The following is a 22,693-nucleotide window of genomic DNA, read 5'->3' as shown; positions in this document are numbered from 1 at the left end:
ATGGCGCTCCACACCTACACTGCACCCCCAGCCGCACGGCACCCCACACCTGTGCTGCCCCATACCTGTGCTGCCCCCACACCTGTGCTGCCCCCATACCTGTGCTGCCCCCACACCTGTGCTGCCCCCCATACCTGCGCTGCCCCCCACACCTACACTGCACCCCACATCTGTGCTGCCCCCCACACCTGTGCTGCCCCCCATACCTGTGCTTCCCCCCACACCTGCGCTGCCCCCACACCTGCGCTGCCCCCACACCTGTGCTGCCCCCCATACCTGCGCTGCCCCCCATACCTGCGCTGCCCCCCACACCTACACTGCCCCCCATACCTGTGCTTCCCCCCACACCTGTGCTGCCCCCGCACCTGTGCTGCCCCCCACACCTGCGCTGCCCCCCACACCTGTGCTGCCTCCCATACCTGTGCTGCCCCCCACACCTGTGCTGCCCCCCACACCTGCGCTGCCCCCATACCTGTGCTGCCCCCACACCTGTGCTGCCCCCACACCTGTGCTGCCCCCCATACCTGTGCTGCCCCCATACCTGTGCTGCCCCCACACCTGTGCTTCCCCCCACACCTGTGCTGCCCCCACACCTGTGCTGCCCCCCACACCTGTGCTGCCCCCCACACCTGCGCTGCATCCACAACCGCAGGGCACCCCACGGCCGCATGGCATTCCACACCTGCATGGACACCCACACCTGCACAGCGCCACAAACCTGCCCTACAACCCCACAGACCACAGGCAACACCACACCGACACCCCACGCCCCCATTTTTCCCCCAATTCCAGCGCTCCCCATTCTTCCCGGTTGCCGGACACGCCCCCCGGACGCGCCCCGCCCCCAAGCCCCGCCCCGTCCCCGCGCGCCGCTAGGGCGCTCGCTCCATTCTCCCTCTCCACCAATCACCCGCCTGGGTCCCGCCCCCGCCGCGCTTCTATTGGCTGAGCCGCCTTGGGCTCATCCTCGCGCCATGAAACGGGCCAATGGGCGCTGCTCCGGCCGCGTCCCCTCTCGGGCGCGGGGCACGCTGGGAGTTGTAGTCCAGCAGCGGAGCAGGCAGCGGCAGCGGCCGCGTCTCAAGACTGCGCGTCCCGGCGTGCCCCGCGCGGGGGGCGGGGCTGGCGGGGCAGCGGCGGCCGCGGGCGGCAGCGGCGGCACCGGGGATCGGGGATCGGCACCATGAGCGGCGGCCCCGCGGCCTGGACAGCGGCCGAGCGCCAAGAGTTCGCCGCCTTCTTCCCGCAGATCGTCCGCGACCTGACGGAGGACAGGCTGGGGCACCCGGAGGTGGGAGACGCCGTGGCGCGGCTGAAGCAGGTGAGTACGGGACGGGAGCGGCGGGCAAGGGGCGGGGGGCTGCGGGCCAGGGCTGCCCGCCTCTCTCCGCTCCCGCAGGTGCTGGAGTACAACGTGCCGGGCGGGAAGGGCAACCGGGGCCTGACGGTGGTGGCCGCGTTCCGGAAGCTGGCGGGCCCCGCGCAGCAGGACCCGGAGAGCCTCCGCTGCGCCCTGGCCGTGGGCTGGTGCATCGAGCTGGTGAGAAACGGGACCCCGGGGATGGGACCCCCTGGGCGCCCCCCGTTCCTAATCCAGCCTCTCGCAGTTCCAAGCCTTTTTCCTGGTGGCTGACGACATCATGGACGCGTCCCTGACCCGCCGGGGACAGCTCTGCTGGTACAAGAAGGTGAGAGCGTTCAGGAGGCCCCTGCTCATGGGCAGGGTCCCCTGGGAGTCAGGAGGCTTTGTGACACCTCCCTGCCTTCCTGGTGCAGGAGGGGATCGGGCTGGATGCCATCAATGATGCTTTTCTCCTGGAGTCGTCAGTGTACCGGCTGCTCAAGCAGTACTGTGGGAAGCAGCCCTACTACCTGCATCTGGTGGAGCTCTTCCTGCAGGTGAGCCTGGCTCCCCAACCCCTTCCCGATTTCCTGGGGTCTGGGCCCTTTCTGATATTCGACAGCATGCAGATCTTGGAGTGTTCCTTAAATTCCTGGATATCCCGCTGGACGCACCCTTCCTTCGGACGCAAAGAGGAACAGAAGCAGGGCTTGGCACAGGGCTTGGTGTCTGCACTGTGATGTTGGGACTTTCCTGGAGACTTGTGTGAATAAATCACGGAATCACAGACTGGTTTGGGTTGGAAGGGATGTTAAAGATCATCTTGTTCCACTCCCCTGCCATGGCAGGGACACCTTCCACTGTTGCCCCGTCCAACCTGGCCTTGGACACTTCCAGGGATTCGGGACAGCTACAGCTGCTCTGGGCACCCTGTGCCAGGGCCTCCCCACCCTCCCAGGGAGGAATTTCCTTCTCATATCTCATCTAAATCTCTCCTCTTTCAGTGTAAAACCATCACCCTTTGTCTTGTTCCTTCTGCCCATGCAAAAGATCCTCCTCCTTCTTTTTTATAAGCTCCTTAAGTGCTGGAAGGCCGCAATGAGGCCTCAAATCCTTTCTTTCCTCTCCAGACAGGCTACCAGACTGAGCTGGGGCAGGCACTAGACCTTATGACTGCTCCCATTTCCCAGGTGGATCTGAGCCGGTTCAGCGAGCAGCGGTACGGAGGCCAAGGGGCAGAGCTGTGCCCTAAAACTGAGCCTGGGGCTGGTCTGGGGGGAGCTGCCGCTGGTCCCCTCTGTCCCTGATGCGCAGGGGGTGGGAGAGGGGCTGAGCCTGGTTCCTCTGCCACAGGTACAAGGCGATTGTGAAGTACAAGACAGCGTTTTACTCCTTCTATTTGCCTGTGGCTGCGGCCATGTACATGGTGAGTTTGGTGGGAGCAGCTCAGGAGGGGCCTCACCCTCGTGTGAGGCTGTCCAGGAGGGCAGGTGCTGGGAGGCTTTATCCCTGTTCTTCCTTCCCTCCCCTCAGACGGGTATTAACGGGAAAGAGGAGCACGAGAACGCCAAAGCCATCCTGCTGGAGATGGGAGAGTTCTTTCAGATCCAGGTAGGAGGTGGCTCCGCGCCCCTCAGTGTGTGCCAGGTGCTGCGTGTGGCACTCAGGTGTTTCTGTTGTCACACAGGACGATTACCTGGACTGCTACGGGGACCCAGCAGTGACAGGGAAGGTTGGCACCGACATCCAGGACAACAAGTGCAGCTGGCTGGTGGTGGAGTGTCTGCGCCGGGCCACGCCGGAGCAGAGGCAGATCCTGGAGGTAAAGGCCAGGATCACACGCCTGGGAGAGGGGACGTAGTGCCGGAATGTACACCTGGAGTGCAGGTGTGGGGCTGTTACCTGGCTGGTAGGAGGGGAGTGAGCACTACAGGAGGACAAACAGAGAACAAAGCTCCTGCCCCGTCCTGACGGAGCAGCTGCAGCAGCACCGTGGGCTGCGATGGGACCTGACTCACTCCAGGGTTTTCTCAGGAGAACTACGGCTCTAAGGAGCCCGAGAAGGTGGCAAAGGTGAAGGAGCTCTACAATGCCCTGGGCATGGAGGCGGCTTTCCGGGAGTACGAGGAGAGCAGCTACCTGCGGCTGCAGGAGCTGATTGGGAAGCACGCCCAGCGCCTGCCCCAGGACATCTTCCTGGACCTCGCACGGAAGATCTACAAGCGCCAGAAGTGATGGAGGGGCCTGGCAAGGGGCTGCGTGCCCTTGGCTAAGAGGACTGGGCTTAGTCACCCACTGGCCGGAGCTGCTCCCTGCTCTGGGAGGGGCCGGGGCCGGGTTGTAGAGGGTGCGATGGGATGGCCCGGGGGGGTTCAGCGATCTCCCCGCGGCCGTGTGTCAATAAATATAAGTTCCTGTAGGTGCGTCACTGCCTGGTGTTGGCTGGGGACAGGGCTGGACGGCGGGGAGGGGGACGCCGGCACCGCCCGTGCTTTCCAGGGTGGGGGGATGCCCGGAGCACCGCCCCCGCCGGCGGGGCGGGACCGGGCGGCTCCCGGCGGGCGGTGGCGGGGCCGCGGCTCCTCCCTCCCTCCCGCAGCCGCATTCGCCGCCGCAGCGCCGAGGTGAGCGGGGACGGGGACGGGGATGGAGCCGGGCGGGGGCTGGAGGGGGATGGGTAGGGCCGCGCCCAGGAGGATCGTTTCTGCTGCCTGGCCGCCGGTCCTCGCCCTGGGGCCGGGGATGCTCGGGGCCGGGGGAGGCTCGGAGCTTGCGGATGCTCGGAGCTTGCGGATGCTCGGGGCTGGCGGATGCTCGGAGCCTCCCTCCCGCGGTCTCCGCTGCCCGTTCTCTGCCCGGGGCCTCTAGCAGGTGCCTGAGGCCGGGGTTCCACCCCCGGTAAGGCCGGGTCTGGTGGTGCGGCAGCGGTTCTGCAGCGGTTCCCATGGCCGGAAGCCCCGGTCCCTGAGCGCCCGCGGTGCCACCGCCCCCGGCCAGGACAGCCCCCCGCCTCCTCGACGAGGCTCCAAGGGCGTTTTCTCCTTGACGGCATCCCCGAGATGCTCCCGACCCTCCGGAGGGAATCCAGCCCCGGAGCAGCCGAGCTTCCTGGGATCATTCCCCGGCCGTGCTCCAGGGACCAGCGAGCGGCTGGCTGCAGTCCCTGCCCGGCCACAGAGCCCCAAGTCTGGCAGGATGCTGTGAGGCAGCCCCTGTCTCAGTCAGCCCCTCTCTCAGGGCACATCCCCATCTCTGATCCCCAGACCCTCGTGCCGGGCCCTGCCGCAAGGTCACTGCCATCCCTCTTCCCCCAGCTGTGCCTCTCTCTCCGGGTTTGTGCCGCCGTGTTCTCCCCTGACCAGGAGGGCGTTTGGTGCTTGCAGGGAGCTGGATGGTCTGAAGAGAGGAGCTGCTGGGCTTTCCCGGGTGCCCCGGCACTCCCAGTGAGGCAGCGCCATGCTGGCTCCAAAGAAAGGCCTCCTGTGCAACCTCAACCACATCCACCTGCAGCACATCTCCCTGGGGCTGCACCTCTCCCGGCACCCCGAGCTCCAGGACACAGATGGTTCCACCGGTGGGGGAGACCAGACCGGCTGCACCCAATGCCCGGAGAACCGTGAGCCAGTGGATGCCAACTCCAACAGTCCCTCCGTGAAGTGCCGGTGTTGCGAGTCCCACGCTCCAGAGCCGGAGACGCTCGGGCTCCAGAACCAGGCAGTGCAAGAGGATTTCCCCTGCCTGCACAGCGGAGACGAGGAGGAGGCGGCTTCCCCTTGTGATCCCCCTTGTGATCTGGCTTCTTCTTCCTCCTCCTCCTCCTCCTCCTCTGTCAGTAGCTGCTCGGATTTCAGCTTGGATGACTCCCCGGTCTCGGTGTACTGCAAGGGGTTTGCCAGAGAAGAGTCCCAGTCCCCTGACGGGCAGCTGGACGTCATTCCCATAGAAAACGCCCGGGATGGCGAGGCTCTGGCTGACCAGGACAGGACGTGTGATGGGAGAGATGCCAACCACAACTCCCCGGTGCTCCGGAGAGCCACCGCCGTGGCCAGCAAGAGCCCAGACAGCCTCTGCAGCAATAACTCTCTCGACTCCCACTGCGATGAGCTCTCTCCCAGCACAGCAGCACAGGACACCACCAGCATCTGCACTGACCTAGACCCTAACTGCAACCCCCTCCCCGAGCCCGATGCTGCTCCTCCAGCACCGCCTGTGCCGGAACGGCGGGACCCCGGGATCCCGAGCAGCGCTCCGGAGCCGCGGCCCCGGCCTGGTGGCCTCCCCCCGCCTGTGCCCCCTCGTCCCCGGCGACGGCTGCAGGTCCTCAACGCGCACAGAGTGGAGCAGCCGCTCGGGCCAGTGCGGCCGGCAGAGCCCAAGGCCGGCCCGGGTGAGCTCTGCAGAGACACGGGCACGAAGACCATCACCTCCTTCCACGAGCTGGCCCAGAGGAGGAAGAGAAACGTGGCTGGGCCCACACTTGCCCAGGCCAAGGCTGACCGCAGCGACTGGCTGATCGTGTTCTCGCCTGACACGGAGCTGCCCCCCACCAGCGAGCTCCTCTCTGGCACCGCAAGCCATGAACCAGCCCAGCCTCAGCCCCAGCCCGAGCAGGACGGGCCAGCCAGGCTTCCCGGCTCCAGACAGAGAGAGGTGACGACGTTCAAGGAGCTGCGGTCCCGCAGTGCCGCCAGGCAGCCCAAGGGCCAGCGGGCAGAGCCGGCCCAGCACCCTCCCGTGCCCCCGGGGACGGGCGCGGGCTGGGGGCCCCCTGCGCCCCTGGGGGGACAGGTGCTGGCACCCAGTGACGGCCACCAGCTGAGAAGGAGACCCCGGCCGAGCCTGCAGCCCATCGCGGAGGGGCAGCCGAGGGATGTGGAGAAAGGGGGGCTGCCCCCAGGGGAAAAGGGGCTGGGCACTGCCCTGGTCCGGAGGCTCGGGGGTCCCAGCGGGAACCCCGCGGTGCCACGGGCGGCCCAGAGAGGAGACGAGACCTGCACGGGGGGTGAGTCTGGGTCCCTCCGGGGGGGGCCGGGTGAGTCTGCCGGGGGGGCTGCGGGGCCGGGTGCGCGTCTCCGGGCGGTGGGAGCGATCCCGGGGCGCTCCGGGCCGGGCACGGTCAGAGCCGCCGCTCCCTCCGCGCGGGGGTTCCCCCGCATCGCCGCCGCGCCCGGAGGGACGCGCGGCCCGGGAGCTGCCGGGGCTGTCCCGCTCCGCCCCGCGGCTCCCAGCGCGCTTCCTCCGCCGCGGGCCCGGCCCCGCCGCCCGGCCCGGCCCCGCCGCCCTTCGCCCCGCCGCCGCCCCCGGCTCCATGAGCCGGCGCGACCCGGGCCCCGCCGCCGGCCCCGCTCCTCCGCCGGCCCCGGGCAGCGCTCCCGCCGCCGCCCCGCCTGACCCCGCTGCCCCGCTCTCTCCAGCCAGGCCCGAGCCGCTCGCCCCTGGAGCCGCCGCTGGAGCCGCCGCTGGAGCCGCCGCTGGAGCCGCCCGGCCCGGCGGGGGGAGAGCGGAGGGGGTCCATGGGGAGCAAACGAAAGGTTGGGGCAGGTCCTCCCCGGAGCCCCCGCGGGGCGGGGGACGAGGGAGTGAGACAGAATGGGGCGGGAGGGGAGGGGGGGGGAACGGGACCCCCAGGGTCGGGAGGGTGCGAGGGGCTCGTCCTGGGGCGGGTCGGTGTCCTGGGTACCCGCAGCGCTGGGCTGGGGCAGGAAGAGCGGAGGGCAGGGGAAGGGCAGGAAGGGACGGGGAGGGGAAGGGCAGGAAGGGACAGGGAGGGGAAGGGCAAGTAGGGACAGTGCAGGCAGGGACAGGCAGCGCTGCCTGCACCGGGCCCGGTCCTGCCCGGCCCCGGCAGGTGGTCCGGTCGAGCCGGAGAACGCGGGTGCGGCCGCCCCCGCAGCTCCCCCGAGGGTCCCCCGGCCCGGCTTGGTCACCGTGGGCGCTGCAGGGTCCGGTGGCGGTGTCCGGGGCTGCTCGGTGCCCGTGGGTCCCTCCGTGCTGACCCTTCTCTCGTTCTCTCCCTCCGCCCCCAGCGCTGCTGGTCGCCGTCAGCTCCGCCGTGGACAAGGTGATCGCCCACTTCAGCACCGCACGGAACCTGGTGCAGAAGGTGAGGGCTGGGCTGGGCTGGGCTGGGCTGGGCTGGGCTGGGCTGGGCTGCACAGGAGGGGGTTTGGGAGTCCCAGGGGTGGGATTCCCCATCCCTCCCAGCGGGATCAGGGGCAGGTGCTGCTCTTCCCCTCCCTCCCCTCTCCTTGTGCCTCTCCCAGGCCCAGCTGGGGGACAGCCGGCTCAACCCCGACGTGGGGTACCTGCTGCTGCACACCCTCTGCCCTGCGCTCTACGCCTTGGTGGAGGACGGGCTGAAGCCGTTCCAGAAGGATGTTATCACAGGCCAGAGGAAAAATTCCCCCTGGAGCGTGGTGGAAGCCTCCGTGAAGACAGGTGAGGGTGAGGATGGGGGCATCTGGAGGTGCCTGGAGTCCCGTTGCAGCCCGGGCTGGGCAATGTGTGCCCTGGGCAGTGACTGTCTGTGCTCTGCACCCCACAGGCCCCAACACCCGCTCCCTGCACTCCCTGTGCTGGCACGTGGCCGGGCTGGCCCCCCTCAGCAGCACCAGGCAGAAGTTCCACGCCTTCATCCTCGGCCTTTTGAAGTGAGTGTTGACCCTGCTGGCCCCGCTGCTGTGGCAGGCTGGAACTGTCCCAAGGGCTCTAATTTGGGCTCCCTTTGTCTTGTTTAGTATTAAACAGCTGGAGTTGTGGATATCTCACCTGCAGAAGAGCCCAGGTAAGGACACAGTGCCCAGGAGCTCCCTGCCCAAGCCCTCTCACACCTGGCTCATAATCCCACACTGGGGTTGGGGCCCATCCATGCTTGGCTGGAGTTTCCGTAGCGGATCAGGGCATCATTTTCCATGGTGCATCTTCAGCACAGAGGGTGGTCTGACTGGCTTGGACAGCCTGGCTGGCTCTTGGCACGGATGTGGCAAGGACAGGGCATTCTGCACCTGCCTCACCTGTCCCTGTCCCCTCAGGTGTGATCTCCGTGCTTTACTCACCCACGGCCTTCTTTGCCCTGAGCCAAGGCCCTCTTCCCCACCTTGCTGACGAACTGCTGCTGCTCATCCAACCTCTCTCGGTGCTGACTTTCCACCTGGACTTGCTCTTTGAACACCACCACCTCTCCGTGGATGTCCGGCCCTTGTCCCGCCGGTTGGAGTCACCGCTGTCTCCCGGCCGTCACCCCGTGCGGGGGGCTGCGTCTCTGGAGGGCCGGAGCGGCGCTGCCGGGGACAGCCCGGAGGATGAGACCCCCCCCGATGCTCTGGGCAGGGTGGGGGGCACAGGGGGCAGCACAAGGGCCCGGTCCCAAACGACCATGGGTGGGCTGGTCCCTACCCCCCCAGTGGGCGCTGCCCTGCACCAAACCTTCCAGCACGTGCTGCGCTGGGGCGACCAGCTCAGCCGCACCTTGCTGGGATCTGGCACCCCCCCGGAGAGTCACAGGCCCGAGGAGGGCACTGGGGGCACTGGGGCTGGCCTCAGTGGCTGGTGGGGCCAGCTGAGCCAGAGCTCCAGGATTTACACTGCTCCTAGCAAGGAGAAGTTCCCCTTGGTCTGGTGGACGAAGCTGCGGGCGGCTGCGGGGGATCCCAGCCCGGGCCAGGCTGTGCAATCCCAAACTTCCACGAGTGAGCCGAGAGGCACGGAACTGCAGCTCCTTCAGACCAAAGCTGTCCCTGAACACTCCAGCCCAAAGCCCAGCAGCAGCACTGACACCTCAGGGACCTCTTCCCCTGAAGACCTCTTCTTGCCCACTGGAACTGGAGCACTCACCAAGCTGGATGATCCCACTGCTGGAAAGAATCTCCTGGCTGCTTCCCCGGAGCCTCCTGCCAACAGGAACCAAGCAGCACCTTCCGGCCCAGAGAGGGGTGATCCTCCCAGTCCTGACAGGGGCAGCTGGCTGGGCCGGCTCTTTGGAGCCACCAACCCCTCATCCAGGAGCTTCCCCCCCAGTCCTGACACCATCTTGGCCAGGTCCAGGTAAGACCCAGCTTGGGCAGGCAGAGGGGGGAATTGGCGTGCTCTGAGGAAGGGTTTCTGTGCCGGGCTCACCACGGTGGCCTCGTGGGGGTCTTGTACTGCCCCTGGCCCAGATCTGTGTTCCTGGGATCAGTGCATGTCCCAAGTTCTGCTGCCATCGTGTTGTTCAGTCCTGTGGAGTAGCAGGAGCTCGTGGGGAGGCTCAGTGGTGCTCGATGGCTCCCTGTCTGCTCCCAGATCACCAGAACGGTCTGAGATAAACAGAGGGAAAAGCTCCCAGGTGAGCTTGTGGCTCCCTTTGCTTTGTGGCAGGAGACCATCCCGCTGGCTGTCCCCCAGTCCACGCGTCCTGGCCGGGGTGGTGAAGGGCCTGGCAGCCGACAGGACCCGCGCTCCGGAGCAGCCGGACAGGAGCACGCCCGCCCTGCCCCAGGCCCACAGGTGAGGCAGGGCACGGGAGTGGTCAGGGTGGGAGCTGGTGGAGGAAAGCCAGGGCTGCTCTCAGACACGGCCTGGGGGTGCCACACGTCTCCCTAGGGAAAGGCACCGCTGCCCACTTGTGCCATGACTGCACCCCCGAGGATCCCCTCCTCCTGCCTGGCTTTGGGGGAACCTGAGTCTCTGCCCACCTGCAATCAGTTGTTTTTCCCAGACACTCTGGGGACAATTTTTAGCATTTTCTCGTGTGCTTTCTGGATTCATGGCAGCTCGTTTGGGGCAAGCATGTGGCAGCTCTGACCTGGCTGTGGCAGGTCAGAACAGCTCTGCCCAAGTGAGCTGGGTGGGCATGTGGCCACCCCAAATGGTGTTTGGCTGCTTCCCTCTTCCCCATCCTTGCTGGCCCTGACCCCAATATCCCCACAGCCTCTGCTCCATCTCTGATGTCCCCACACCTCCTGCCCTGCTCCCACTCCCAGGGCCTGCTGGGCAGGACAGCTCTGTCAGGTGGCTCCTTGCACAGATCCCTCCTCAGGTGCCACCTCTGCCTGAGAAGGAGGTCCCTGGTTCCACCCAATTCCCTCCCCCCGGGTGCTGTGGGAGCCTCTGGGGGTCCTCGGGGTCCCCGGGGAGGCGAGTCCCCGATGACATTTGTGGTGCAGGGCAGTTCGGGCGCTGTGCGACCACACGGGCACCGCTGACGGGCACCTGAGCTTCCAAAAAGGGGACATCCTGGAGCTTCTCTCCACTGTGGATGAAGACTGGATCCGCTGCTGCCATGGAAACAGCACCGGCCTTGTTCCTGTTGGTTACACGTCCCTGATTTTGTGAGGAGGCGGAAGGGACCTGAGGAAGCAGCTGCGCTCGCCCGCCGGAGCGGGTGCCAGCTCCGGGAGGGGACATCTCCTGCCACGGCTTTGCCACCTCCAGAGCTTCGCCACCTCCGGGGCTGGCAGCTGCCGGGGGACCGTGTCCTGTGCCTGTCACTGCTGCTCCTTCGCATGACGTCCCCGCCTGCCACCGTGTCCCCCGGCCCCGCTGCCGCGGAGCCGCGGCTCCTCTTCGGGACCTGCTCTGGCTCTCGGTTCCTCAGCTGCTGCCCGCACCTGTGCCAGGGCAGGGACGGCTCCTTTCTCTGCCTGGCCCTCACAGTCCCCTGTGTCGTCTCCGTGCCGTCGTGTCCCACCACCGCCGCCACCTCCACGTGCCCTGCTCTGCCCCGGGGCCGGTGGCCCAGGCCGGCCCCCGCCACCGATGCGCAGTCCCAGCACTCTGTAAATAGTTGTAACCACAGGAATGAGCTTGTTCCACGGGGAAAAGGCTGGAAATAAAGGTTGTGACTCATGTGTCCGCGTGTGTGAATGGAGCAGTGGGGTTGGGAGGGCTGGGAGTGGCCACTGGCCCGGCCCGACGCGGGTGGCCCGCGCTGGGGCTGGGGCGAGGAAACGCTCCGGTGGGAGCAGCCGGCGCGGGCTGGGGCTGTGCTGGTTCTCGGCATCCAGGCTGCCGGCCAGGGAGAGCAGGGAGGCCTCACGCCCCAGCAGAAGGTGCCCAGGCTCCTCCACAGCGTGGGACAGGCGGCTGCAGCCTCCCAGAGCCAGGAATATCCCTGGAGGAGCTGCCGGGGACCGGCCCCACAGCGCTGGGAACGCCCCAGGTCACCGGTTTAGTTATTTATATCGCTTCAACTAAACTTTTCATGGCGCAGAGGATGGCAGGAGGGGCTAAATGCCTCCAGGTTTTTCCAGGTTTTTGTCATTGCTTGTGATTTCATCCCAGAGTTTACAATTCATGCTGGGCCCCCCAGTAAAAGACAGATGTGGCCGTACTGGGGAGCGGCCACACGGCAGCAGCAGCAGCCTGTGCCCCGAGGCGGGTCTGAGCCTCTGCTCCCTCCCATGGCCAAGGGCCACGTTTCACCCGGCTGACTTCCCGTTTCGGTGGCAAAAAGCCGCTGTGTCAGCCCCCGGGCCGGGCTCTGCTGCCTGGGTAAAGCTGCTCTCCTTTCACTCTGTTCTCATTTTCACTTCTCTCTCTGGAATTTGTATTCCCAGACGAGTGACGTTATATCCTAATTGGAATGTGACTTGGCTCGCCTTAAGGAGGTTTGATTGAATTCCGCAGCTGCTTCTGGACTTTGAAATGGGGTCACGCCAGGAGGGGACAAAGCCGGGTGGCTCTTCCATTTTTTTTTTTTTTTTTTTTAAATAAACAGCCCTCCAAGCCTTGGCCTGGGGCCTTGGGTTTAAAAGGAGTGTAGGGGTCAAGCCTGGCATTTTCATGATCAGAGGGAGTCGGACAGGGAAAGGGAAACAGAAAAATCCGGGTCCACAGAAGGGCTGCTGTGGAGAAGCTGTTTCGTTCCTGAGGGACCCCGGTCTCGCTGTGCCCTGGCCTGGGGGGACACTCCCGGGGGTGACAGTCCCCAGCCTGCCACCTGTGCAGGACAGCAGGGCTCCAGGCACTCCAGGGGTTTATATCCCTGGGGTTTATAGCCTGGAACAGGCACCCAATCTGTGCATTTAATGGTTCCTGTCCCGCTTTGTCTCCCACACAACCGTGGCCACAGCCCCTCGGACACCACGCGGTGACTGAGCCCCGGCCCTCCGGACACATCTGCGCCACTGCAGAGCCCCTGGAGTCACACGGGATCCTCTGAAACACCGCTGAAGGTGTGGCAGCTGGGTGTTCCCATCCCAGCTGGGTGTTCCCGTGTTCCCAGCCCAGCTGGGTGTGCTTGGCAGCCGGGACAGCCCCTCAGGAGCGCAGCAGCCGGAGCCTGTGCCCGATGCCCACCCTGTCCCCAGCCCAGAGCTCTGAGTGCCACCTCCAGCCCTTCCTTAGGCACCTCCAGGGATGGGCACTCCAAACCTCCCTGGGCAACCCCTGCCAAGGCCTGAGCACCCTTTCCGTGAGGAAATTCCTGCTGCTGTCCACCCTGAGCCTCCCCTGGCCCAGCCTGAGGCCGTTCCCTCTCTCCTGTCCCTGTTCCCTGGGAGCAGAGCCCGACCCCCCCCGGCTGCCCCCTCCTGTCAGGGACTTGTGCAGAGCCACAAGGTCCCCCTGAGCCTCCTTTGCTCCAGGCTGAGCCCCTTTCCAGCTCCCTCAGGAATTCTCCAGCCCCTTCCCAGCTCCCTCAGGAATTCTCCAGCCCCTTCCCAGCTCTGTTCCTTTCTCTGGACACGCTCCAGCCCCTCAGTCTCTTTCTTGTCATAAAGGGCCCAAAACTGACCCCCGAATTTGAGGTCCCTCAGCAGAGCCAGCAAAGGGGATGGTCACTGCCCTGGTCCAGTGGCCACACTGGGACTGGTCCAGGCCAGGTGCCATCGGCCTCTTGCCCACCTGGGCTCATGTCCAGCTGCTGTCACCAGCACCCCCACGGCCTTTCCCAGCTTTTCAGCCACTTTTCCCCAAGCCTGGAGAGTTCCATGGGGCTGCTGTGACCCAAGGGCAGCACCCAGCACTTGTTGGCCCTCACCCCGCTGGCTTTGGCCCACCAATCCCATGGATCCAGCCTGCCCAGATCCCTCTTCCTGCCCTCTGGCAGATCCACACTCCCACCCAGTTCAGCAAAGAAAACCCCCCGAGCCAGCCGTAGGAAAAGATTTTCCATTTAATACTAGACTCTCAGGATTGAGATGCAGGCTTTTTATGCAATTACATCCAATGTTAAAATTGGTAATACATAATTTACAAAGATTAACATCAAAACAATGATCTATTTAGATATGCTTTGTAAAAAGGAAATATATTAGCAGCATTTATTTTCAGCAATCACACAGCCTACACCCATGCAGACTAAGGTTCAGCTCTATTTGCAGTAACGTAGTGCTTCCTGGCTCCGGCGGCGATCCTGGGGACACACGGGTCTGCTCAGTATTATAAAATAACCAAAAAATAAAAAAAGTCATTAATTTCTACACCAGTAAGAAAAAACAATTCTTTGCACTTACCTAACATTTGATTGTCTAAAAAACATTTTGTTTAGTCTTTCAACAAAAGAAAGATAAAATGACAGAGCTAGTGTCTCGCTTCTGTACGCACTTTATTTTTTTTTTTTTAAAAACTTTTTAGTGTTTAACACCATTTGAGACAATGATTTCTGTTTGAAACTAAATGAGACAACTCGAGGGTTTGGACATGCGATATTCCTACTACACGCACGAGTATTTTATACTCAGGGTTCCTGGTACTGTACAGTGCTTCTCTACAGTAAGAAAATATTCCAAACTATTTTCTTATTTCTTTTTTTTTTTTAATAAAATATTTTTTTTTCTCAAAGGGTTTTTTTCCTTTCTTTTTTTTTTGTTTTGTTTTTTTTTTTTCTTGTTTTGTTTTCTCTTTTTAAATCAACACAGAAAAAGTTAATGGAATGAGTCATGTTCCACTAAGAGTAAAATAATTATAATAATAACAAGAATGTACATTAGGACGAGCTTGGTCCATAAAAAGGAACATGTAACTACGGTATTGCTTTACATCCACGCAGCAGATATATACAACTTGGCACATTAAAAACTGGATTTCTTATAAGAACACCTAAAACAGGACTGGATATGCATGTGTACGTCTGAGACAGGAAAGCAAAGCCACCGTCCAGGGGCAGCGGGGGCCGCCCGGCCCCGGCCCCGGGCCCGTCCCGGGGGCTCCGGGCTGTCGGGACAATCGCGATGTGGGAGGGGCCAGCGGGAGCCGCTGCCCGGACGTTCAGCTGTCCACCAGCACACGAGGGTAGTGTTAGCAGTTGATAAATTCTACAGCTCACGACAAACACTCGCTCGGATACTGCCTGACGGGCACGGAGTGAAAGGGTCCTTGGGGTTTTTGTTGTTGTTTTTTTTTTTTTTTTTTGGGTGGTTTTTCTTTTGTTGTTGTTTTTTTTTTCTTTTTTCTTTTTCTTTTAACAGATTTTTATTTGCACAACACACGAGACACACGAGAACCACAGCTTATCAAAAAAACCAACAGCAATGGTGGCGTCAGGAGCTGACTTCGCTTTTATAAAATTTCTCTGCAGAAAAAAAGTGAAAAAACTCACACCCCACCCCCTCCCCCCGCACAGCAAGTGCCTCATCCCAGCGCTCCTGCCCCGCTCCAAGGGCCTCTGGAAGCTTCTCCTTGGCACAGACCACAGGGACACGTGCACGGGCCGTCCCACAGCGAACCTGGCGCTCGTCCGGGGACGTTTCTCTCTTCTTGGAACTTGTGCAAATCAGAGGCCACAGCTTTAGGGCAGCCTTTCCTTTTAAGCCACTGGGCCTTTCCTCTCCCCTCTGGATTCCCTTCCCTGGCGTGGGTCACGGCGGTGCCGACAGCAGCTGGTACAATCCCAGGTTATCAGTGACCACGGGGAACATCCTCCTCAGAGTAACTCAGTCCTTTTCCTCTGCCCTCCCCATTTTTTTTTTTTTTTTTTTTTTTTCCTCTGAGTGGGAATATCAAGCAAAAATAAATTAAATTTGACCATCCTGGACAATAACCACGAGGTTTCCTCAGTACCTAACATCAATACAAGGCACGCCCACCAACACACACACCAAGAGCACTGCAGAGCAGGGTGGGCGCCGCGCCGGCCCGGCCCCCCAGGTGCTACTGTTTTGTAGTTTTGTTGTCAGTTTGCTGCTGCCCCCTCCTTCCCCGGGCTGGGCTCTGGCCCCCAGCCCCAGTGACAGACCCCAGAGCTCGGCTGCCCCTCCCGTGTCACTTCCTGAAGCTGCTCTCGGGGATGGTCAGAGTGCGGCGCCGCAGCTTCCGTCCCGACCCCTCCTCCAGCAGGTAGGTGACATCGATGGCTGCAACAGAGCACAGGTGCAAAAGGGGATTTCAGTCATTACAGAATCACTGGGGCTGGAAAAGACCTCCAGGATCATCGAGTGCAACCCGGGATCGATCCCCACCTGGGCACCCAGAGCAGAGCACTGAGGGCCACGTCCCGTCGTTCCTTGAACACAAAGTTCCTGTTTCCTTATTCCCCGTTCTTTCAAGGATGTTTCCCTCCACGGTGATATCCAAAACATCCCTGGACAAGGTGCTGAGTGACCCAAGCCCTGAGCCATGGCTGGAGCAGACAACCTCCAAAGATCCTCCCAACCCAAACTTTGCATCAGTCCGTGACTGTCTGGCATTGCCAGAATTTGGAAGAGATGGGACAGGGCTCATCCTGGGCTTTAAATTAAAAGCAGGGACACACTTCACCAGTGGAACCCCTGCCCCCTTATCCCACAGCTCAGCCAACACCCTACAGCAGGTACTCAGAACCCAAGGAAAGCTCATTAAAGGTCAAAAGAGACTTTCCAAGTTCTCTTCAGTCTTTCCTGGCCTGTTAAGTTTCTCAGTTGCAGACAGGGAATGATTGGGAGGAATTCATCCACAGAAAGTTTCTGTGGTTATTAAAAATACTATACAAAACACAGTGTCAAAGTTGTAAGAAATTTCACTTGGATTTAATGGATTTCTGTTGCAAAGGAAAACATGGCTCCAAGGAAAACTGACTTTCCTAATGCTTCTAGCAGCAATTTCAGACAAAAACATTCATTTTATCAACACAGCTCAGCAAAGTGACCCCAGACCTGCAGGAGACCTGGGGCTGTGTAACCAGAGCCTGAAATCTCACCGTTTTTCCCTGGGATTTTCTCTAGGAGGTTGAGCAGGATCTGGTTCAGCCTCTCCCTCTGGAGGTGCCGCCGCTCCTCGGGGCTGCAGAGCGGCCTCGTGTCCGAGGGGTTCTCGTCCCCCTTTTTCTCGCTCTCGCAGCTCTCGCTGGGCACGGGCTCCTTGTCGGGCTCCTCGGGGCTGGGCAGCTCCCCCGGAGCCTGCTCTGGGGCCCCCAGCACCTCCTCCATGAGGGGCAGGGAATCTTCCTCTTGGTTTAAGTCTTTGATCTGTGGTTTCGAGCGATCGGATTTCCAGGATGACCTGGCAGGAGAAGAGGGGTTTAAGCAGCAGTTTGTCAGCCACTCACCTGAAAGGACAATTCCCAGTGAGTCCAGGACTCATCCATGGGCAGGGCCACTCTGGAGCTCAATTTCCTCCCTCAATCCCTGCACTCACACCCTCCAAGTGCTGTAACTTTATCTGCACCGCAACAAACGCAGCTTTGAAAAACAAACGGCTTTTTATTTTCAGTTGCAAAAGATTTTATCTCCAAAAGCAGTTTGGCCAGCCCTCAGTGGGGCTTTTCTGCAACAGTCACAGCCCTTGATGGATGTTCTTCTACCAGACCTGGGCTCTGATTGCCCCACAGACACAGGCAGTGGGTCCAGGACCTGGGTTCCTCCATCTGACAAGGTTGGAGGCTCCTGTTTTGGGCATCTCCTCACTCAGCTGCTTTTTCCTGACTTTCAAATGGCTCCTTTCTTTTCCTGATGTGCATTATATTAAGGCTGCCTATCCCTTATCACTTGTTCCCTTTTATCTCTCTGAAAGTTTAGAGAGCTTTAAATAGTTTAAACTTCTTATTCCCATGGCACCCAAGGGAAAGGGGCAGGAGGAGAGTGGGCACAATAAACAAACAGAATTATTTCATCTCCTCTCAACAATCTGGGGGGGGAGACTCACCTGCCTCCGTTTCTCTTGTAGTTGTCTGGCACATAATGAGGCTGCAATAACAATGAAGATTATGGTTAATACCAAATCAAATTCACAGTGGAAGGAAGTGCTGGTCTGTCAAATACCCTGGAAGTACCAATGCAGGACACTCTGGAAATGCTGGTGTACCTCACACATCAGACCTCACAGGAGGAGGCACAACCAGGTAATAAGATAAATTAGAGCCAGACTTGTCTGATTCTCCACATCTTCTAAATAAATTTTAAGCCACAGACCACCATGATAAAAATCATCTTTGCTCTCTGCACAGCACGAGTCTGGAACCTTCTTCAAAGCCACTACAAAAACCTCTGCTGCAGGAAGAACAGAGCTTGCTGCTTGCAGAAGGTTTGCACATCTGCCACCTCTGTGCTGCTCTGTGACCTGCTCTGAGCTCACCACCACCATCCCTTCAGCACCTCTTTGCCTCTCAACTGCAGCTTCTCTTACACCCATTTTTACTTTCCAAGCTTGCTTTCAAGCCGGCTTCCCCCCAGCTGTGCATACTCACAGAATCATGGAATGATTTAGGTTGGAAAAGTCCTCCCAGCCCATCGAGTCCACCCTGTGCCCAATGCCCACCCTGTCCCCAGCCCAGAGCTCTGAGTACCACCTCCAGCCCTTCCTTGGACACCTCCAGGGATGGGCACTCCAAACCTCCCTGGGCAGCCCCTGCCAAGGCCTGAGCACCCTTTCCATAAGGAAATTCCTGCTGCTGTCCACCCTGAGCCTCTCCTGGCCCAGCCTGAGGCCGTTCCCTCTCCTCCTGTCCCTGTTCCCTGCCAGCAGAGCCCAACCCCCACCTAAAGGATCAGCTCCCTCTGGCTGACCAAGCTTCATCCATCAACAGTCAGGGGCTTTCCAAAACTCCACCCAGTCTCCTAAAAGCAGGGAAGGAAGCTGAGAACAATCCCACTTACTGAGAAATCCCTCTTGGGCGTGAGTTTCTTGGGGAAGTGGTCGAAGGCGTAGGGCTTGGTGCACACGGGGTAGCGGTTCCGGTGGATCTTGTAGAAGAGGTGAGCTGATTTATCCAGGCGGTAATCACAGATGTAAACATCCTGCTCCTTCACACCCTTCGGCCTCCCTGGGATCAAATCAAGGCACACAGGAAAAAACAGTCACGGACTGAGGGGGAAACGTGGGTTTATCCCAGTGTGAGCGAGGCAGGGGCTGTCACAGTGTCCCAGTTTGCTCTCTCGTTCAGAACCCCAGCAGTGACACTGCTGGGTCACTCAGAGGGGAGAACCTGCACACTCTGATCAAACAGCTCCCAAGCTTTCACAGACACAATTATCAACTGACATAACTTTCTCTTCCCTGCCCAGTGCTGTCCCTCTTCAAACAGGAATCCCTGTCCCAGGGCAGAGCCATGGCGTGTCCTCAGCTCTGAAACATCCAAACATCCCCCACGGCCTTTGGACAGCAGGAACTGCCTCAGGGCATGTCCTTGGTTCCAGAACAGAGGGAATTTGTCCCAGTACCTGGCTCAGCTGTGCCTGGGGTCAGGGTGAGGATGATGTTGGTCACACCCCAGTGTTTGGTTGGTACCCAGCAGTGCTCACCCTCAGCCCAGGACTCCTCAGTGTCCCTGGCTCTGCCAGCAGGGCCAGGACAGCTGACCCCAGCTGGCCACAGGATATTCCACACCACGGAGTGTCTGGCCCAGTGGGGGCGTGGCCGGGATCCCCCAACTGGGTACAGGCTGGGCATGGGGTGGGCAGTGACTGCACTGGACATCACTTGTGCTTCCTGGGGTTTATTCACAGGATCATGGAGTGGTTTGGGCCGGAAGGGACCCTAAAGCTCATCTCATGCCACCCCCTGCCATGGACAGGGACACCTTCCATGATCCCAGGCTGCTCCAAACCCTGTCCAACCTGGCCTTGGGCACTGCCAGGAATCCAGGGGCATCCACAGCTTCTCTGGGCACCCTGTGCCAGGGCCTCCCCACCCTCACAGGGAACAATTTCCTCTGTGTATCCAACCTAAATTTCCTCTTTTTCAGGTTAAAGCCATCTTGTCCTGTCACTTCAGTTCATGATTAAGAGCCCCTCTCCACCTTCCTTGTAGCCCCTTCAGATACCGGACACCTCTCTCTCTTTCTGTAACCTCCCTTTCCATTACTACTACTGCTATCCTTATTATTACAATTCTAGTATTTTAATTTATTTCAACCATGAAACTGTTTTAATCCCAACCCCTGGGTTTTACCTTGTTCCAGTTCCTTCCCCATCCCACGGGGAGTGAGTGGCTCGGTGGTGCCGAGCTTTCAGCAGGGGTTAAACCACCACAGCCCACGTGCTCAGGAATGTGTTCAATTCTCACCTTTGCAGTAGGTGTACAGGTCAAGCACACAGCACGTCCCCACCACGGCCTCCAAGGGGATGATTTCGTACAGGGGCACCCGGAACAGCTCGTTGTGGTAGAACTTCCGAGACGGGGAATGATGCGTTTCGTGCGGACGGAAATAGTGGTGGCCAAAGGCGAAGCGCTCCTCTCTGAGGGTGCAAAGGGGACAGAAACACAAATCAGATCGTGACACAACTCACTTCATGCCCCCTGCTTTGTTTTGAGTCCCCTCTCTTGCACTTGGCTGTGATGAACAGCAGAGTCACACAAGTGTTCCGTATTCCACCGCCCGCCTGCAGCGAGGGCAAACACTCCCAGCGTGGTTTCCATGGGCACAGCAGACTGTGACCAGCCAGGGCACAGCACTGACCCCCTCACAGCTGTCACTGCGTACCCACGGTCTGTTCCAACACTGGGGAAATCCATCGGTTTCTATCTCTGATTCTTTGCTTAAACCTCCAACCTCACATGTTTCCACTGTGCAGCTGTGGAGCACAAGCTCCAGTTGGGAATTCCCCAACCTCTGCACCTGGACTGTGCTCATTCCTGCCTTCTTAAGATGAGACTTCCATGAAATCCCTGTGGTAGGCCCATGGGATGAACCAAACTCCAAGGATGTCCTGCACATACTTCTCGTTTTTCCAGAGTTTCTCGATGCGGAAGATGTCGAGCTTGTCCCTGTTGATGTGGGACAGCAGCCGGTACGACTGCCGCACCGGGTGCCCGTCGGGGGTCCTGCGGCTGTCTCTCATCAGGTAGACACAGTCACCTGGCCAGGAGCACAAAAGACACACCTGTGAAGAGCCTGGCCTGAGCCCAGCACACAGAACCGGAGTAAATAATCATTAGAACAAACACAACAGAGGCACCTAATGCTGGAGTGTAAGGAACGAGACAAACCCACTGCAGAACCCGCCAAGGGAACAAAGGAGACTCAGATGTTTTTCAGAGCAGCTTGACAGAAAAACAACCCATAACTTTCCATGCCCAGCCTGAAAACACCAACCTGTAAGGAATCATAATCATGACAGACCACAGGGTAGGTAACGAAGTCAGTCGTGATTAAGAAAAGGTGTAGGAGTTAGTGATGGCTGCAATGTGTAAAGAAGAAATCTTTCAGAGAGAAGATACTCAGAGAGAAGATTACTATTATGAAAATAAATCCTGGCCCGAGAAGCCCCAATCCTTTGGTTATTCCAGCAGAATTCCAATGAGACACAGAGCTCAGGAAAGGTAAAGAGAATGCAGAAAGGACTGAACAAACTGGCACTGCTGGCAATCAAAAAGTATTTCCCAAGGGCAACCCCTAAACTTAAATGCATTAATTTTGTCCCATGAGTGAATTTACTCCTTAATTTCTCTGCTCTGACCTGTGAAATCACAGAATCCCAGAATGACCTGGGTTGGAAAAGATCTTAAAGACCATCCAGACCCAACCCCTGCTATGGGCAGAGATATCTTCCACTAGACCAAGTTGCTCAGAGCTCCATCCCACCTGGCCTTAAGCACTTCCAGGGCTGGGAAGAGATTCCACCTCTTCTGTTATTTACCTAAAAATGACCAAAACCTGGGAGGTCCCAAGCCATAAAACCTCCCCTGGGTAGGACCAGAGGTCACACAGCAGAATGTTCTGGCTGGAGAAATGGGCAGCAGCAGCTGCTCAGGAGGAGAAAGCACAGGAGCAGGAGAGCCAAGGAAAAGCCTCCCTGTGCTGTCCCTGCCCAGCTGCCTTTCTGTTGTTTATGGACTTTCAGAGCCAAAGGCTACAGCTGGACCTTTGGGGATTAATCCTTCCTCCAAGAATTTGTCTAATCTTTTCTGGAACCATTCATACTCTGACCTCTCCACCCTCCTGTGGCAATGCTTGTTGCAAGCCACAGTCTGGTTATGCTTTCGTAAAAAAATCTTCCTAGAGCTGAACTGTTGCCACCTCATTTCTGTTTGTTCCCCAATTTCTGCATCGTTGTGCCCTCCCGTGCTGCATTTCACAGACCTGCATCCTTCACCCTCCAAATCACCTGGGCAGACTCTGGCCACGGAAAAGATGATCCAGATCAGATAGATTATCCTTGTTAGCCTTGTTTTTATGGGTAGTGAGATCCTCTGGGCAATGGGATGTCAGAGCAGCACAGGGCAGGCAGGGGACGGACACCCCAGGAGGTTACAGGGAGGCACAATCACTCTGCTGTTTTGTGCATAACAATCTCTGATACTCCCTTTGCCTTTTTGACTCATGTAAAACATTTTTTCTCATGTTCCCATTAAATTGCAATGACTCCTGGGGTTTTTTCCCATATTTTTTCCCCCTGTTTTTCCATATGTGTACTTAGGGCTGTTTGCCCTCCATGGATACTGCTGTTATTAATTACAAAAACTGTGAAACTTCACAGCTTGGGAAAGAAATGCCAGGGAAACACTGAGGACAACATGGCCCCAGGGTCACCAACACCCCAGTTTTGCTATAACCAGATTCAGGATTAAAGTGAAGCACAAGTAATTCAATTTTCATTAGTATAATCTCATTTATCCATCTTGTCTTAAGTTTCAAAAATGCTCCTAAGGACTCCTCATACACAGAAATTTCTCCCATGTATCCAGCCTAAACTTGCCCTCTGTCAGTCTGAAGCCATTCCCCCTTGTCCTGTCTCTCCAGTTCCTGATGAACAGGCCCTCTCCAGCTTCTCTGGAGCCCCTTCAGATCCTGCCAGGGGTTCTGAGGTCTCCACACAACCTTCTCTTCTCCAGGCTGAACATTCCCAGCCTGTCTCCATAGGGAAGGGGCTCCAGTCCCCTGAGCAACCTCGTGGCTTCCTCTGGACTTGCTCCAACAGTTCCATGTCCATCTCCCATTGGGGCCCTGGAACTGGACACAGCACTCCAGCTGGAGTCTCAGGAGAGCAGAGCAGAGAGGGAGAATCCTCTCCTTTCCTT

The 22,693-nt window shown here is 59.3% G+C and overlaps 3 protein-coding genes across 4 annotated transcripts in view; 2 read left to right on the top strand and 1 right to left on the bottom strand.

Annotated features, from left to right (window-relative positions):
- The first annotated feature begins 1,121 nt into the window (after positions 1 to 1,121).
- FDPS (farnesyl diphosphate synthase) lies at positions 1,122 to 3,761 on the top strand. Its single transcript, XM_068995407.1, has 9 exons — positions 1,122 to 1,321; positions 1,400 to 1,540; positions 1,608 to 1,688; positions 1,777 to 1,899; positions 2,473 to 2,561; positions 2,696 to 2,768; positions 2,876 to 2,953; positions 3,030 to 3,164; positions 3,377 to 3,761. The coding sequence occupies exons 1-9, from the start codon at positions 1,184 to 1,186 to the stop codon at positions 3,575 to 3,577; spliced, it is 1,059 nt and encodes a 352-aa protein (XP_068851508.1). The 5' UTR covers positions 1,122 to 1,183; the 3' UTR covers positions 3,578 to 3,761.
- Positions 3,762 to 4,798: 1,037 nt separating this feature from the next.
- RUSC1 (RUN and SH3 domain containing 1) lies at positions 4,799 to 11,169 on the top strand. Its single transcript, XM_068995455.1, has 9 exons — positions 4,799 to 6,344; positions 6,757 to 6,873; positions 7,369 to 7,445; positions 7,606 to 7,786; positions 7,887 to 7,992; positions 8,080 to 8,126; positions 8,374 to 9,385; positions 9,698 to 9,826; positions 10,486 to 11,169. Exons 1-9 carry the CDS (start codon positions 4,799 to 4,801, stop codon positions 10,652 to 10,654), a joined length of 3,384 nt encoding a protein of 1,127 aa, XP_068851556.1. The 3' UTR covers positions 10,655 to 11,169.
- Positions 11,170 to 13,418: 2,249 nt separating this feature from the next.
- The window catches only part of ASH1L (ASH1 like histone lysine methyltransferase), a 65,015-nt gene continuing 55,740 nt past the window's right edge, over positions 13,419 to 22,693 (bottom strand). For both annotated transcript variants that reach the window (XM_068995476.1, XM_068995477.1), the window contains exons 23-28: positions 20,393 to 20,531; positions 19,739 to 19,911; positions 18,331 to 18,497; positions 17,381 to 17,421; positions 16,437 to 16,738; positions 13,419 to 15,615 (exon numbers count right to left, since the gene is read on the bottom strand). In XM_068995476.1, the coding sequence (XP_068851577.1) occupies positions 15,524 to 15,615; positions 16,437 to 16,738; positions 17,381 to 17,421; positions 18,331 to 18,497; positions 19,739 to 19,911; positions 20,393 to 20,531 (914 nt within the window). In that variant the 3' untranslated portion in view covers positions 13,419 to 15,523. The remainder of the gene's footprint in view (positions 15,616 to 16,436; positions 16,739 to 17,380; positions 17,422 to 18,330; positions 18,498 to 19,738; positions 19,912 to 20,392; positions 20,532 to 22,693) is intronic.

Source organism: Aphelocoma coerulescens, chromosome 25, assembly GCF_041296385.1.
Source record: "Aphelocoma coerulescens isolate FSJ_1873_10779 chromosome 25, UR_Acoe_1.0, whole genome shotgun sequence".
NCBI lineage: Eukaryota > Metazoa > Chordata > Aves > Passeriformes > Corvidae > Aphelocoma > Aphelocoma coerulescens.
Note: the sequence above shows the minus strand (reverse complement) of the source record. Positions and strands in the feature narration are given on the sequence as shown.